The 16,482-nt window shown below is 57.4% G+C and overlaps 1 protein-coding gene across 1 annotated transcript; it reads right to left on the bottom strand.

Moving 5' to 3' along the window:
- Positions 1-792: 792 nt before the first annotated feature.
- On the bottom strand, positions 793-13,547 carry CDX1 (caudal type homeobox 1; the record flags this gene model as incomplete). Its single annotated transcript, XM_082490025.1, has 3 exons — positions 793-999; positions 1,226-1,371; positions 13,121-13,547. 3 exons carry the CDS (start codon positions 13,545-13,547, stop codon positions 793-795), a joined length of 780 nt encoding a protein of 259 aa, XP_082346151.1.
- Between the last annotated feature and the right edge of the window lie 2,935 nt (positions 13,548-16,482).

The following is a 16,482-nucleotide window of genomic DNA, read 5'->3' as shown; positions in this document are numbered from 1 at the left end:
CTCTCCTCTCCCTGGGCTCCAGGTGGAGGATGGCTGCAGTGCTGCCTTGCTGTGGCACAGCTGCTGGACACGTGTCCATGTGGCTCTTTGTGGCTGCAGGGGCAGACCTGGGGGTGCTGGAGCGGGTGCTGCCGGGGTGGCTGGGGGGCATGGCTGGGGATGTGCAGGGACCCTCGCCAAGGGCCAGCTCTGGCTCGCCACCATCACCATGGTTTGAAGGAGCACCCCCTTGAGTCCCACGGCCAAGGGTCTTGCCTGGCTCCTGCAGTCCAAATCACTCTGCCTTTGGCACCCTCCTTCCCAGTGGAGCAGATCCAGGAGACCAGCTCAGTGGAAATTTGCTTTGCTCTGAGTTCAGCCAAGTCTTTTTTCTAGTTCAGTCTTGTTCAAACTGCCCCAAAAGTGCTGGGCAACTGGAGCACCAGGAGGACCAAAGGAAGCATCCTACCAGCTCCACCTGAAGCACTGTAGGAAAGCCATCCTCCACACCCCCCACTTCCTTTTGTTGGCATTAGGACCTTGCTTTGGGCTACAAATACCAGAGACCAGACCGGTGCATGTTTCCTACAGGAGAGCAATACTACCTAACCTATGGGTTTTATGTAGGAGACAGCCCACCAGCCCCTTGGGAAGGTCCTAGTGCCACCTCGCCCAGCTTCACTGGCTGCCCCGTTGGTTCAGCTGGAGACCATTGTGTCTTTGGGAAGGGGCTGTCGCTCTTCAGAGCACACGGACCGGCTGGGCTCTGCTACATAGTGCTTATCTCTTGGTGTCTATAGCTGGTGAAGGGGGTTAAGGCATGAATTCCTCCTTGATCGTCAGCGGAGACGAGGAGACAAGGTTTGGGGTGCTGCTGCTGCAGAGGCCTCCAATGGGTCCCGGTGTGCCGACGGCTGGCGGGGTTGGCGTGGTGGTGCTGGTGGGCTGGCTTTGCTGCTGCATCTTCTTTTTGTTCACCTTCCTCTCCTTCGCCCTCCGATTTTGAAACCAGATTTTCACCTGCAGAAAGACAAAGACGGCGATGCAGAGATGGGAACAGATGCAGCCAAGGATGACAACCCTCAGGGTCCCCCTGGGGAAGGGGGAGTACCCTGGAGTTTGGAAGAGAAGGCAGAGATGAGGAGCAAGGTGGGACTGTTGCTGCCTGCCTGGGCTGCAGCCCTTCCCCTCCCCAGCCCCATCTCCACCGGGAATGTGGGTTTTCCTGGGACACTGTGCAACTGACCTGCCGTTCGGTGAGCCCGAGGGCCGCCGCCAGCTCAGCCTTGCGGCGGATGGTGATGTACCGGCTGTAGTGAAACTCCTTCTCCAGCTCCAGGCGCTGGTGGTCTGTGTACACCACCCGGTACTTGTCTTTCGTCCTGGTCTTGCCTGGCAGAGAGAGCAGAGCAGGGGTGAGCCGAGAGGGGACAGAAGGGAGGGGTAGGAGTGTCACTGATGACATGGAGGAGCTACACAGCCACCCATGGAGAGCTCAGGAGAAACATGGCAATGCCCTGGGGATGAGTGGGAAAGAGAGTTGTGAGGGTCCTACTGGATTTAATGCCCATCCTGGGTAGCACCAGGGTGTTTCTCCGTGTTGGGAAGCACCTGGGCTTTGGGGAAATTGCTTGGTGGGAAAAGAAGGAGGGATGCAGAGGCATCCCGAGAAGATGAACTATAAATCCCACGTGCCATGACACACCGTCCTGAGAAGAGCAGAGCTGCAAGGTAGCTGAGGACAAGCTACCTGCAAAAATGCAGCCTGGGAGGGCTGAGGGAAGCCCAGCTCTTTGCCAGGAAGCCCAAACCCAAGGTGCTGTCACTCGAAGGCACACAGATCAGGACAGCAGAAAGAGGGAAAACCCAGGAATGACAGAATTTCTCTGCCACCAAGAGGATTACTTTCCTCCTCCTGCTATCAAGCTCAGAAGGAGGGCAGAAGCTTATTCATTTGGTGCACCAAAGAAAGCCCACGTGGTGCACAAGCACTCCAAGGGACCGGAGCTGTGGGCCAGACCTGTTTGACCGAAGCCAGCCCAAATCTCACCTCGGGGCCGCTGAGATACTGACAGAGCATGGGGCCATCGAACCCCACATCTCCTCTGTGCACGAGGCAGCACCTGCCACTTTCTAGCAGAAAAATACAGTCAAAAAAGCCCAACGGCTTGAACTCTGCCTGGGCCGGGGGCTGCGGCGGCTGCGGGTGGCACTTTGAGGAAGGGTGTCCGTGCCCGGCAGTTTGCTGACAAGTCCCTGGTGCTTTCCTCCACAGAAAAGCCCACAGGCAGGGAATAAACACAGCTGTGAATATTTGCTTCTGCACCCGAAATAACAAAATGCTGTTCCAGGGCATCGGGAGGGACGGAGATGTGCTTTCGGCTGAGCATCCACTGTCCTTCTGACTGGGAACACAGCCATTTGTTTGCCTGGCAGATACGTTCGCCCATCTTCTCCTGAATTTCTGCTGCTGAGAGCGGTGCTGCCATGGGAAGGGGCAGGATCTATCCCAGAACAGCTCCATGGATTTCCCCGGGGCTGCCCTGGATGTACCGGTGTGGACACGATACTGCCCATCACTGCTGCAGATGAGCAGGGAGAGATTTTTAGTGGCCCAACAACCCATATAACCTCGCTTGCATCCTCGCTTCCCCCAGGAAAGGGGATCTTTGTGTGCCCGCCATCCTGTTCGTCCGTTCCCCCTAATAAGTCCTTGGCACGTCTCTTAGTTTGGGCCAAATCTGATCAACATCCAGATGTCTCAGCAATATTATTAAATTCTGACCATCCTAGTGGAAGCAGGAGTTTGAGTGGTGCAGAGCAAAACTGTACTTCAGAGACTGCCGAGTAGACTCAACTCTAATCAGACACCAGAGAATCTTCACACAGAAAAACCCGAACCCCCAGGCTGCAAATCTGTTCCTCAACCAACTCAATTTTATTCTTAAGGATGTCTCTCCCTTGCTTCTCCATTCCAAGGAGATGGGGACTTTCCTAAGCCACCTCTGATACTGAAAGATAAATGTAAAAGAGCATGGGGGACAGGACAACCCACAGCCATGGTACAGTGCGAGTGGGAGAGGGGCTCCCCTGGGGCCATTTCCCTTGCAGCATCCCATGGGATGCTAAAAAGTAGCTGTTTTTCTACTAAATAAGCAAAAGCCAGCAAAGGTCCAGCTCCTGCCGTTGGCCACCGAGCAAACCACGCATGGAACCGCATGAGTGTGTGTCCACCCCTGGTGCACATGGGAGCTGGGGTGGGCACGGGAGGTGTCTTGCCCTGCTGGGACTTGACCCCAGTGCTTCCCAAGCACAAAAGCAGCAGCCCTGCAATTCAAGTTAGCGCCCAATTTCCATGACTATGTCACTCTCGGCGTCCTCCTGCCATTGCTCCTGGAAGTAGGTGCTGTCACGGGCTCAGCACAACATGAGCGGGATGATGGCAGGGGTTGGCCGGGACGGCTGAGGGTCCCAGCGCGGTCCCCAGGCGGCACCAAAGGGAGGAGGGCAGGAGCACGGCAAGGCTGCAACACGGCCGTGAGTAGGAACCGAATGTCCCAGCACCAGGGCTGGGCTTTAGCCCCTAACTCATATTTGAGGGATGCGGTGAATTCAGCCACTGTAGAGAGCGGAGAGCCTAGCTCATCCCGGGGCTGTTTGGAAGCGAACACCTGATCCCTCCTCACCACCGCCAAGAGCAAACCTGCCTCTGCAGGTGACTCTGCAGGTAAAAACAGGGTGAAAAAGGTAATTTGACTGAGCAAGACATGTATGGAGATGTCTGCAGACACGTGGCTGAAATGCAGCGATCCAGTGCAAGAGGGACCTATGGCAGCGCTGCGGGGTGATCGTCTCCTCTTTGGCCCACAGCGGCCGTGGCAGCTCGAAACAAAACCAACGGCGGCACAGTGCGGGGCCGGAGCGATGCCGGGCGCACCCGGTGCACGTAGGACCCCATGCTCTCCCCTCGCTCTCCCACGGGACCCCTGCCCTTCCCGCGGGGCCGCTGCCTCCTCTCGCCGCCCCACAGGTGAAGGGTTCCTCAGCATGAGAAGGGTTTCTGCACCCCAGCCCAGGGGGTTTTGTGCTGGATTTGCAAACGCAGCGATTCCCGAGGAGTTACAGAATAAACCAGAGGCGCCGGCGGAGATTTATGCGGGGTTTAGCATCTCCGTGAGAAACCAGGATCCCTCTGTCTGCTCCAGGCTCAGGGACTCCTACAAGTTTTTTTCTTTCTCATAGAAATTTATCTTTTTTTTTTTTTTTTTTTTGAAAGGAAAAACATTTCTGAAGAGGTAATGACTTAAAAATGGTCTTGTTTGCAATTTGCTATTTGAATACCACTGCCTGGAGAAAAAAAAACAGCTAGAAAGCAAAGGAATTGACAGATAAAGTAAAAAAAGTAATTTAAGGAATAAAGAAATAAGGCGGTTTGTGGATACCACATATGCCATGAATTTCAGCAGGAATTATTATTTCCTGCTGCAGCTGTAAATAGATCCATCACAGCTTGTTCTTTGTTATTCCCTCTTCACCGTTCGTCCTTGCTGAAGCCTCTGCTTTGCCTCAGGCCTGGCAGATGCCTGGCCGGGCTGGTGAGCTGCCGCCGTGTGAGCTGGGCACCGGTCTCTCACTGCCCAGTATCAGGTAGCAAAGACCCAAAGCAGGGAGCTCACCACCATGCCAGAGATGGAAAGTTATTCATCTCAACTAATTGCTGGTTTCGGCGATGTCTGCTGAATTCGGGAATGTATTGTGGGTGATTCACAAGGAAAAGAAAAAGGTTTGCAAGAAATACTATTGACAATGAATAATTCAACTACCTTGAATACGAATGCTGGGTTTCACTTAAGTCTCGCCTGGAGACTTTTTATGGCTCTGTGAAAGTAAAGAGGAAATTTGGGATGAGCAAGCCCAGCTCCTTACGGGAAGCCCTCATACCTATGGGGAAACCTTGGTGCTGCAGCAGGGAGCACAGATGAGAAGAGGGATGGAGCCGCTCCCGCGTTTCCAGCAAAGCCCATCAGAGGTGGATGGGGCTGTCCTACAGCCGGGATAGCCCGGAGCTGCTGCTCCTGCACCAGGAGGGAGCACGGACGGGCTGCACAGGGCGCAAAGGGGGTGCTGGCGGTGCCTCCTAGCACAGCTGCTAGCCCCTTCCAGCCCCGCTATGCATTTAAAGTCCCTACTGCTTGTCCCCAAAAGACCAGAAAGGAACTGCTCAGATGGTCAAATGGAGCCATTCGCGGGGCCAGTGGGAACGGTTTCGGCTTTGGGATCAAGGTAGGGCCAATGGCTGCGTGGGGAGAGGGTATCGTTACCCTGTTAATGTATAACCCTAATAGCACTCACCTGAGCTGTGATTAGATAAGGGAATAGCTTTAATGTGCTGTGCAAACCCCAAAGGACGCACTCCTGAGTGTACATGCACACGCACTCGCACACATGCGGGATGACGGGGTCCCGACCCCCAGCCCGGATCTGCTCCCCACGGCAGCCCTGCCCCAGGGATGGGGATGCTGGAGCTCCTGCCCTGGACCGGGTCAGGAGCCTGGCAGGGGAAGGGAAAATCAAACCAGATCCCTGTGCCCACCATCCCAGGCTCTGCACCCTCGTGCCCATTGTGGAGGCTGCCAGGGAGGAGGTAATTCACCCTCTCCAGCCCTGGCCTGCCCAAAGGATGGTTTTCAATAAGAAATCGTGCCCCAGACACCCTAGCAGATAGGTAATATGGAGTATTTAGAGGCTCTTCTTGAGCAGCTCTAAGAACACTTGGAAGAGGCTGGTTCAAACCAGGGAGGAAAGAGACTGCGTGGTGGCACCCTGGGAGGAGGTGGGAAGTAGTGAAAGAGCAAGAGCTGGCATGGTTTTTTGGAGCCTGTCTTTTCCCTGGTCCTACAGAACAACGTAGCCAGCCCAGCGTGCCCAGCACGGCTAAGAGGGGATCAGGCCAGCTCCAAACAGAGCCTCCCCATCTGCAGGACACAGCCCTCCCATCTGCGGCAGGAGCAGCACGGCCGCCAGCAGCGAGGAGCATTGACCTGCACGGTTTTCTAAATGTCTCCATTTCACAGGTCAAAGCAGCTCCAAATCGCAGCAGTTGCAAACCCCGGCTCCATGGGAAGCCACTACGCAGCCATCAGGACTCCGATCAGGGCAACCGGGGTACGGCAGCCCCAAGCCACCAAGATGAGAGCCCACCACCGTGCCGGCTGTCGTGCCCCACCGCAGAGGTCCCCCAGGCCTGGGGATGCGGGCGCGTTGCACGCTGCTTTGCACGGGAGGTTGCTGGCGTGGGGGACGGCGGCATTGCTGCCAGGCTGGCTGGCCCCGCGGCTACTCGGCGGCTCTGCACACCCCGCTGCACGGCAGCTCCTCGCATATCTGGCATGGAAAGCCTGGGCAACGTGCTCCCGGAGCAGCCCTGCGCCATCTCACCTTCCCGGCAGTGCTCTGGCCGTGCGCTGGCTCCATCTCTACAGCCTCATCTGCCTGTCTGTACTGGGTGCATTTCCACACCTTCTGATGGCACTTTAATATTTTACTGCTGAAATACATCAGGTGTGAAAGTCCCATCACCAGTGAGCGCCAGGGAAAAAAACTTGTCCGCACTGGAGTCAAAGTGCAGCAAGACGGGGTGCGAGGCTGACCCCCCGGGTAGGTGTTTCTCTCCATGAGAAAGCTGCTTTATTCTGAACGAGCAGCATCTACTTGCAAAGAGGATAAAATCCTCTCGTCCCAGAAGAATCAGTGCTCTGTCAGGATTTGCCCTTCCTCCCCAGGGAAAACATCAAGAAAAACTTCCCCCGGTGCCGGCACAGCTTAGGTTGGAGAAACTGAGGCACAGAAGCAGCTCCAAACCAGAGTGGTGTCCCAGGGTCAATGCTGTGGGCTCTGATCACCGGTGGGACTCCCCAGGTGGCTTAACCCCCAGTCCTTCTGCAGCTCCATGGGGGGAAATCCCCCTCCCTCTGCAAAGAGGGGGGCAGCCGGCAGAGTGAGGCTCCGTGACAGAGACCCCAGTCCCGGGAGAGGGCTGGGGTCAGCTCCTAACGCTCAGCAGCCTCCAGGCTGGCTGGAGTCACCCTCATCTGGCAGCCAGATGTGCTCCAGCTGCCGCTGCGCGGAGGGGTCCGTGCTCCCTCTGCCGAGCAGAGGCGACGGCAGCCACGCTGCGCAGCGGTGATGCTGACGCTCCGGACAGAGAGCCCAGCTCACTTCACTGTCCCTAAACCTGGTGGAAATGGGAACCTCAAAGTCTGCACCAGCAGCAGCGGGGGCTGAGCCCCCCCCGGTGCCCTCTCTCTGCGCCCCCTGCCCCACACTCGCTTGCTCCCCTCCTTTCCCCCCCAAACTCCCGCAGCCACCCCAAAGCACACAAGCTCCTCAGTGGCTGGGGAGGGGGGATAAACCTGAGCCTTACATCCTCCTCAAGTGCTGGGAACCAGCAGGTCAGGGTGTTCACAAGCCTTCTCCTTCCCGTGCATGCTTCAATATCGTTAATAATTTTTCCTCCGCCGCAGGAAGCAGAGGAGTGATGGATGGGACGCCCAACATGGGGCAAAGGACCGGAGCCATGTGGCTTGTTTCATCACTGCTAGTGAGAAATGGACCCCTCCGGAGGACAATCCTTCCCGAGATCCCTGCCTGAGATCATTCCTCTGCCAAAGAGTGTTGGATTTAGACAACTGCCAGGTGTCAAAAACTGGGTGAGAGGAACCACCCCAGCCTGGTACTTATTTAATGTCTCTGTACTGCGGAGGGAGGGGATGCTGGATGAATCCTCAACCGACAGACCCTGCCAAGGCTCCCCCAGCTCTGCTCCGGCTCAGAGAAACGGGCATTTCAGAGCTGCTGGGCTGAAGGCAGGACTCATCCGGGCCCACAGCCGCTGGGGGAACCTCCAGGAAGCCCCGCAGCCCTCCTGCCCCCAGGGTAGCTCCTTGCACGGCTGTTCGCCTGACACTGACCCAACCTGGAGATTTCTTCCTGGTGCCAAAGACCTCAGAGCAAACAGCAATGCTCCCGTGGTCGCCCTGCTAGCGATAACGCCTGATTCGGCTCGATACATCGTGCACTGGACATGTTTCACTTGCGAAACCACATCACTTGTCCTGACGGCTTTCTAGTCTGCTGCACACAGAGGAGCCAGCTCCCTGCTTCCGAAAAAGCTTTGCTAGAAGTAAGAGTGTGTGTGCCTGGGGGCTGCCTTGCCTGGGGGTTACGGGGCTGGCAGAGCCCGGGGCTCGGCGTATGGCACAGCCCAGCTGCTGGGAAGGGGCAGAAACACCCGGGGAAGAGGCAGATCCGGAGAGCGCAGACCGGTGCGCAGGAGCGCAGGCCGGCCCTGGCCGGGCTCCACGCTGCCGGCACAGCGAGACAGGGCCAGATCTGCACCCACGCCCACACACATGTGTGACGGCACCCCTCCTGCAAGCCTCATCTTCCTCCCAGGAGGTGCAAACCCGGATGAGGAGCGGTTGCAGCGAGCCAGAGGTTCCCCATCACAACCCCATGTTCTCGGACATGGAGCAACACGGCAGGAGATGCTCCAACCCCGGGGACAGCAGCCTGAGGCTGGGCGTTGGGGCAAGCATTTCCCAGCCCTGCAGTGATTCAACCCTTTATTTTGGCAACTGGCAGATTCCTTCAGTCGCTACCATGGTTTCCTGAGTGCCGAGCCCAGCGCCGCCAGCCAGGCTCCAGCGCCGGGTCAAAGACCGCACTGGTGCGGGAGGGCGAGGAGCACCGGGGCGGCGTGAGGGCTGGCTGGAAACAGCCCATTTCAGAACATCACTTTCACGCCAGCCCCACGGCACTGAGCCCAGGTCCAGCTCATCCGGATCAGCCACTTGGCTGGATTTGGCCCAGCGGCGGCAGGAGGAGGACGGCACAGCGGTGGTGGTGCGGAGTGGGCACTGGGACTCCTCTCCCTCTTTGCAGCCCCATAAGGCTCAGCCCATCCTTACCATGGGGCTGCCTGAGGGAAGGATCTGTCCCCTTATCCAGGCGATCACAAAGCTAACAGCACTGGAGTGGGCGTCCTTGAAGGGTCCCCTGTAGGAAACATCTGCCATTGGCCAGAGGTTTAAAGTATCCCTCTGCTAATCCCAGGGTATTAGCCAGCCAAGCCCATCACGTAGGTACCACCAGTGCTCCAGGGAAGTCCTTTTTGTTCAAAGAAAGTCAATTCTAGGAAAGTTTGAAAGGCCTGTACCTTGGCCAGCAGGCTAAGTGGTCAACAAATCCCAGCTGGGGCCAGGAGCAGGTTGTGGGTTAATAATTCAAGGGGAGAAGACCGGTGGGGCCCGATGCATGCACACACCGAGTGACCCAGAGGAGCAAAGGCTCTCACAGGCAGCAACCATGTCCTAAAGAGTGGTCCCCCATGCTGGGACTGACTGGGGGAACACACCGTCTTCCAGCCACCACCATCACCCCAAAACGTACCATGCACGGCATGAACGCCGCCTGTCCATGGAAAACATTTCTCTGTCTAATTAACGGGGTTTTTACTCTTTCCTGCAGCTTTCACGGACCTCACCAGGGCTGAGCAAATAGAGCTGGAAAAAGTGAAAATTGAGATGGAAAACTGCACGCACAGTAAATCACTGCTCCCCCATGCTCGGGACATCACTATTTGTTCTCTGTCACCCCAAAACCTACCCGGACACCATGGGCACTGATAACCACATGAAGTTCCGAGCGCGTTCCCCTCCTCGAGTGATGCCCCAGTTGCACTTTCACTTGCAATATTTAGCGCTGCGGCCCCAGCTTGATTAGTGACCTAAAAGCCAGACCTGAGGCGGTATCTGAGGATTTGCATAACTAACGAGCAGAGGGTGAATTTCAAAGTTCAGGCAGCCACCGTTTCCAGCCGCCTTCCTGAGCTTTTTATAGAGCCGGGGTGCAATTCACAGGGAAGTTTGCAAATAATTGTGAATAAGGAGGAAGCATGAGGCTCCGACACGCTGCTCGTGAAGATTTTATGAGCAGAAAAAGAGGTGACATCGGCAAGAGAAATGAGGCCTGGAGATATCTTCCAGCTTGGTTCCCTGTAACTCCCGATTTCCAGCCACCAGCCCTCCGGCGTCGCAATCCCTTCTGCTGCAGGGCTATCTTGGCTCAGCCGGGTGAAGCACACACCTCTTTAGCAACAGGTATATAAAATCATCCCACTGTACCGCCTGACTCTGCAGCGGGTCATTGGGAGATTTCTCACTGATTTTTCTAGGGCTCTGGAATGCGTTTGCAGAAGCCCCCAAAACACACACATATTCCCTGCGTAACGTTTTCTCTTACCACCACACAGCTCTTTCCCCAAAGCTTTCAAACTGCGGCCAAGAGCTGTTTATACAAGGCAAGACAGAGAGGGAACCTTAATTTACAACCCTCTGAAGTATTATGATTGATAGCATTCGCAATGAAACTGTTTATATTTATAGCAAAAAAGTCCACGTATCCGTTTCCTATTCCCACTGCGGTGAGATGGGTAGTTAATCAATCCAGGCTGATTAAAGTCCAGTTTATTGATTTCAATAAATCTAAGAATTTCATCCTTATCTATGTTAAACCCATCTCTGCCCTGCTGTCTTTCAAGCTTAATGGGGAAAGGCTCTTTTTTTTATTATTATTTTATTTTATTTAAAGGGCAGCCCTGGAAAACACGGGCTGCATCCCACTGTCTCCCAGCACATGGTCCCACCACGGTTGAATCCTGCAGCTGCTTGGCACCAGCAGCACTGGGCTTGGAGCCGGCAGAGACACAAGGTCAGGTCCTGAACCCGCAAGTGCCTCAAAAAGGGACCTCGCTGGTCATCTGGCCTGGGGAAGCTCCAGAAGAAAGGGGCTTTCACCCCAGCGCCCATCCCCGCATCGCTGGGGCTGGGCTGGGGCAGCTCCTCTGCGTGCAAGGGAGAACAAGGCTGATTTATTTCTCCCTTTGTATGTATTTAATCTAAGAGATACAAACTAAGCAACTAATGATATTTTTTCTAGAATTCAATCAACTCAATTGTCGTCTAACTCAATCAGAGGCACTTTCAAGCCCCTGTTTTATCTCAGCCCCCGCTGCGGGGTGTAAAACCATGCCCTTGATCCAGCGGAGAGGTGGGCTGATGTCTTTCTCCCCTCATTAATTTTCTCTCCTCAGAAGAAACCAAGACGTTTGGACCTACAAAACCTGCAGAAGCGGTGGGGTCCCAGCTGCATGGGGGGGCTGCAGGATCACACCCCCCTTCCAACCCCGGGGCAAAGGGAAGCCCTGAGCCCCAACACGCCTGTGGGTCCTCATCACTGGGCATGCGGGGAGGCATTTTTCCTAAATAGCTATATTCACTGCTTAAAATGGGCCAGGAAATACCAGCCTGCCTCTCCTCCCCTCCTCTTTCCAGACTGGGGCTGGTTTTTTCCATTTATCGGGATGTTCTGCCTGCTCCACTGCAGCTACTGGTCCCACTGGGACAGCCCCATCCCCATCCCTGCCATACAGATCCAGTGAAAATGAGGAGCTATTTTCCATGCTGGAAGACCCCCAGCACCTCTGTACGAGCCCCTTGCACGAGAGTCTTGGCCAGCCCCGCGCGGGGACAGGGGGGAGCCAGAAACAAGCCTAAAATTGAGGACACTTTGCAAACGGGGAGCTCTGGCCCCGACACCGGGGATGTGGAGCAACCGAAATCGAACTCCCCCCCTGAGAGATACACAGACCACTCCTGTAGCGAGTTGGGCCCCAGCAGTGCTCTGCGGAGCCAGAATGGGAGAGGGAGAGGGGTGGCGGGAGCGGGTAAACCCGGCGGGCAGAGGGTCCCGCTGTGGGCAGGACGGGTCCAGGCTGGGCTGGCAGTGGCCATCGCAGACTGGAGGGGAAGATGAAAGGACACGGGCAGGGCAGGACAAAGGGCCCCCGCACCTCACCTCGCTGCCAAAGGAGCCGGCCACCATCTCCATGACAAAGCCAAGCCCTTGTCAATTTGGGCTGGCCCCAAGGGGAGATCTGCCCACCGCCTTTGAAGTGGGCAGCAGGACCCCCCCTCCCAGTGCAGGCAGGGGGCTGGGGTCACCCAGACACTTCCCCCTGCCCTCCCCCCCCCCCTCAGGTCAGGAGTTCAGCAGGGACAGGACCCCGGGGACAGGGGGACAGGAACCTGCGGACATGGTGACAAGACCCTGGGGACAGCAGGGCTGCTCGGTGCCCACGCCAGCGGTAGGCACAGGAGTGGGGGCACCCGCTCGCGCGGTGCACGGCACCCACGGCATGCTGTACCCACACACACCCTCCTCGTGGCACCGTCCCCAACGCATCGCGCTTTGCACGCACAGCACACGGGCACACACAGCACACGTGCAGGCACACACTGCGCCTTGCACACACACTGCGCCTTGCACACGCACCACACACGTCACTGTCCTCAACACACAGCACCTTGCACGCACACATTGAGCATGTAGCATCCCCTGTACACACTCACTGATGCCATCTATACAGTGGTGTGCATACGTACTGCTTATGGCACCTTGCACACACACACAGAGCCTACAGCACCTCACGCGTACTGAATACACCTCACATACACCACATCCAGCACCTTCCCTCCACCTATATACGTACGGTACATATATACACACACACCACACATGTATGCAGCACACACGTATGCGCACCCCCCATACACGGTCTCTCCCACGTAGCTGCACGCTGGCTCGCAGCCACAGCACCGCACGGTCACCCCTACACACACGAGACACCCCATCCAACCCCTCCAGGCTGGCAGGGGCCTGGCATCCCGGGGGGTCTCTGGCTCTGCCCATCCTACCCGGTGGCGGCAGGCAATGGCAGAGGTGCAGTGACAGAGACTGGGCAGGAAAAAGGACTTTCCAACCATATAACCCCATCCACCAGCAACGCAGAAGGACGGTATCCTCCCTTCCCATCCTCGGCCCCCGCCACCTCGGCAGCGGGGTCCCTCTGCTCTTTGGGGACCAGGCGCCACGCCGAGGGCAGGTCAAGCACGCCGTCCCTGCTGGCAGTCCCCACGCAGGGAGAGCTGCGGAAGCAGGATCCGGCCCCGCAGGACTTCATGCCCAGGGATCCTCTGCACCGAGGAAGGCGCAGGGGTGCAGGGCTGAGGGTTTTCCTTACCGCTGCTGCTGGTGCTGGGAACGCTGCGCCTCATCCACTCGTACGGGGTGCGTCTCTGGGCGTTAGGGGAGAGCTGGGGGACCGAGCTGCTGATGGGTGGAGGCAGGAGTCCAGAGCCCGGGGGCTGGATGGGGTTAAAATCGGGGGGGCTGAATCCAAACTGCCCCGGGCTGGCGGTGGAAGGCGTAGCAGTGGTCCCGTAGGAATGCCAGTCCTCCTTGGCAGGGGTGTAGGGAGAGCCCCAGGCGGCCGCCGGCTGCCCGTGGTGCGGTTCGTTGTTAATCCCTGGCACATGGTGGTAGCCGGCGAAGTCCGAGTACTGGGGCGGCCCCGGCACATAATTCTGGGGGTTGAGGTTGAGGCTGGGATGCCGGACGGGGCTGGGATACATGTTGGTGTCCTTATCCAGAAGATAACCTACATACATCTTCCCCGGCCGGCTCCGCGCACATGCTGTGCCGCTGTGCCGCCGGCTGCGGGCCGGGTTGGGTTTGGCGGGGAAGCGGCCGCCCCTCCTTCGCCGCCGCTCACCTGGGCGCCTTGGGGAGCTGTGTCCCGGGGCCAGGCACCTCCCTGCCCACAGGCTTTTATTGGGCCCAACCTCTCGCAGCATTTGCATTGAAAGGCAGGTTTGCATTTCAAAGTGCAGGAACCCCAGCGGGTGAGGGGGGCGAATTCCAACCTCCCACCCCAGCTGCAGGGGAACCGAGGTGGTGGGTGACCCCGGGGAGCACCGAGGACCCCACGTCCCCTCTGCTGTCATCACCCTGCAGCCGTCCCCACGCCACCGACCATGGTCCTTTTGTAGCGGATGGCTTTGGGGACACTAGAGCATCGTGGATGGTGCCCGTGAGGATGCCCCAAGGGAGCCCACCCTGTCCCTGCAGCCATCCGTACCCCAGGAGCGGGGTACCTTGTGCTGAGCTCTCATATTCAAGCCCGGCTGTGGGTAGGGGACAAGCTGGGCTGTGCCTGCCATCAGCCAAGTCCCCATATTAGGGGACACCGAACCCTTGCTCTGGGGTGATGCTTTCCAGTGCCCAGCATCCACCTGATTCAGAAAAGGGGGGCTGGTGGGAAAGGAAGGTTCTAGGTCCCCCTGCGTTTACTCCATCCGGGGGCAAATCCACTCCTCCAACCCTGAGAGGAAACCTTAGCCTGGCCCCGGCGAGCAGGACAGATAGACGGACAGACAGCCAGCCTTGTGCAGGGGGAATGTCCCTGCCATGGACCCACCAGGGAGTCTCTGGGCTCCAACATGGCTCCGAGGGGCTCATGACCCTGCGGTAAGAGGAGTTTCTTGTCTGTTTTCTCTCTTAAAGAAGCAAAAACATCCCCATATATCTTCTGATAGGTAAAACCAAGCAGAAATAGGATCCTCGTGAAGCTGTGTCTGCCTGCAAGGCAGGAGGTGGGAGACCACCCGCTTGTCACCCATCATGCCAGACACACCTCCACTCCGGAGAGGGACAAGGGACCAAGGACCAGCTCTGAGCCATCCGGGCCAGAAACCACCATCATCTGCAGCCGGGAGCCTCCTCCCTGCCAACATCCCCCTCCCCACCAATGTCACACTCTGGCTGCACTGGCCACCACTGCATAGTCACAGCTGTCATTTGTAGGCTGGCTTTTTCTCCTCAAACTGAAGTCCAGCCCAGCAGAGGCTCCAGGAGGGTGTTTTGTCACCTCTGCCCTTGTCTGTGCACCAGCCCCTTCTCCTGCTGGAAGCATGAGCAGGGGGAGGAGGACTGGTCGGTCCTCATCCTCCTGGGACAGAAACAGCCTGGAATTTGACAACAAGAAACAGAAAAAGAAGGAGGAAAAAAAAAAAAAGCAGAGAAGAAAGAGATTTAGGATGAAATTGAGAGACAAAGATAAAACAAGAGAATTTCAGAGCTTTTTTTGATCGCAGCTATGAACCTGGGAAGAGTTTCCAGGGTGACATTACCTCCCAGATTTGTGAGGTTAAAAGGAAAATGATGACAAAACTGGCAAAGCCTCTGACTTGAGGAGCCCAGTGCATTTGATGCAGGGCCATTTCTTGCTTTCCCCACCCTGCAGCCGGTGGGAGATGTCCCCAGCGTTAGGGGGTGGGTTGGGGACAGCACCCAGCCACCGGTGCTCCCTGGGGCGCCGCTCACTCCCATGCCAGCCCCTTCCTCCCCACAGCATCCTGAGCTCTCCTCTGTTCATGGAGGGACCGGCGTGTCCCCGAGCCCCCGCAGCACTGCTGTCATCTGTTTGCTCAAGGTGGACTTTGCCAGAGCTTTGCCGTACCCCCTTCACAGCCCTCGCAGCCGCAGCCAGCCTGGGCTGCTGCCGTTCCCACCCTGCGATCGAGCACTCCGTGCTGGAGCCATAGCGGGGCAGCACCCCCAACCCCGGAGCCGTGAGCCCGCGGTGGGTCTGCATCAGCCCTGGGTGCCTCATCCTATTGCTACAGCCCCAATTCTGGATGAAACTGGGTGAGAACAGTACATCATGTTGGATGCCCCTGTGTCACATCCGCTCCGTGCGAGGAGGTGGGAGCCAGGATGAGATCAAAGGGGGACGGTAAGAGGTAGGGGATCTGGTTTGCAAGAGGGAAGCAGAGTAAAACCCCAGCAATGAGCTATCACGCCCAGAGCTGACATCGCCTGGGCTCTGCCCCCTGAGACGTGGCATGGCCAGAGGTACCATGAGATTTCCAGCATCCTGCTCTCCCCTCCCTGTGCCCCCCAACATCCCTGGCCCCTCACCCAGCCTTGTCCTGCCTCCCTCCCTTATGGCAAAGGTAACCATCCCATCCAGTGATGATCTCAGCTCACACCACAGTGCAGATTGATTGATGCACCATATAACCCCATCTATCCTAGATTTTTCCCAAGGTCTCAGCACAGCCATGGCCTTGTTTAAATAAGGGAGCCAAGGCTTTCTTCCTCCTCCTCCTCCTCCTCTTCCTCCTCCTCCCGCCAGCAAAGAGACGCTGCCTCAGGAAGTGGGGAAAAAAAGAAAAGAAGAAAATTCCCCCAGATCGGATGGTGGGAGGTGCAGAGGAATGCAGGTGGCTGCTGGGTCCCACCCCAGGGGCGGCTGCATTTCAGGGACAGGGGATGCTGGGGCTATTCCTGTCGCTGGCTGTTTCCCACGGGCAGTGACGGGCTGTCCGGTCCCCTCTTTCCCTTTTCCCAGCCCATGGAGCCAAGGCCAAATGCACGGGCAGCTGCTGGGGACCAAGAGTTCAGGGGTCCGGGGACAGCACCCCACACCTGCATCCTCCCCATGGCAGGTGGAGGGCTCGGTGGGGCGCAGCATCGCCAGGTGCCTCCTAACAGCCATGCCAGGAGCTCCCTCAGCGCGGGGTGAAGGGGGCAGGGGAAGAC

This window comes from Vanellus vanellus (genome assembly GCF_965231255.1).
Source record: "Vanellus vanellus genome assembly, chromosome: 13".
NCBI classification, from domain to species: Eukaryota; Metazoa; Chordata; class Aves; order Charadriiformes; family Charadriidae; genus Vanellus; species Vanellus vanellus.
The sequence above is the reverse complement of the archived record's forward strand: the minus strand, read 5'-3'. Positions and strand labels throughout refer to the sequence as shown.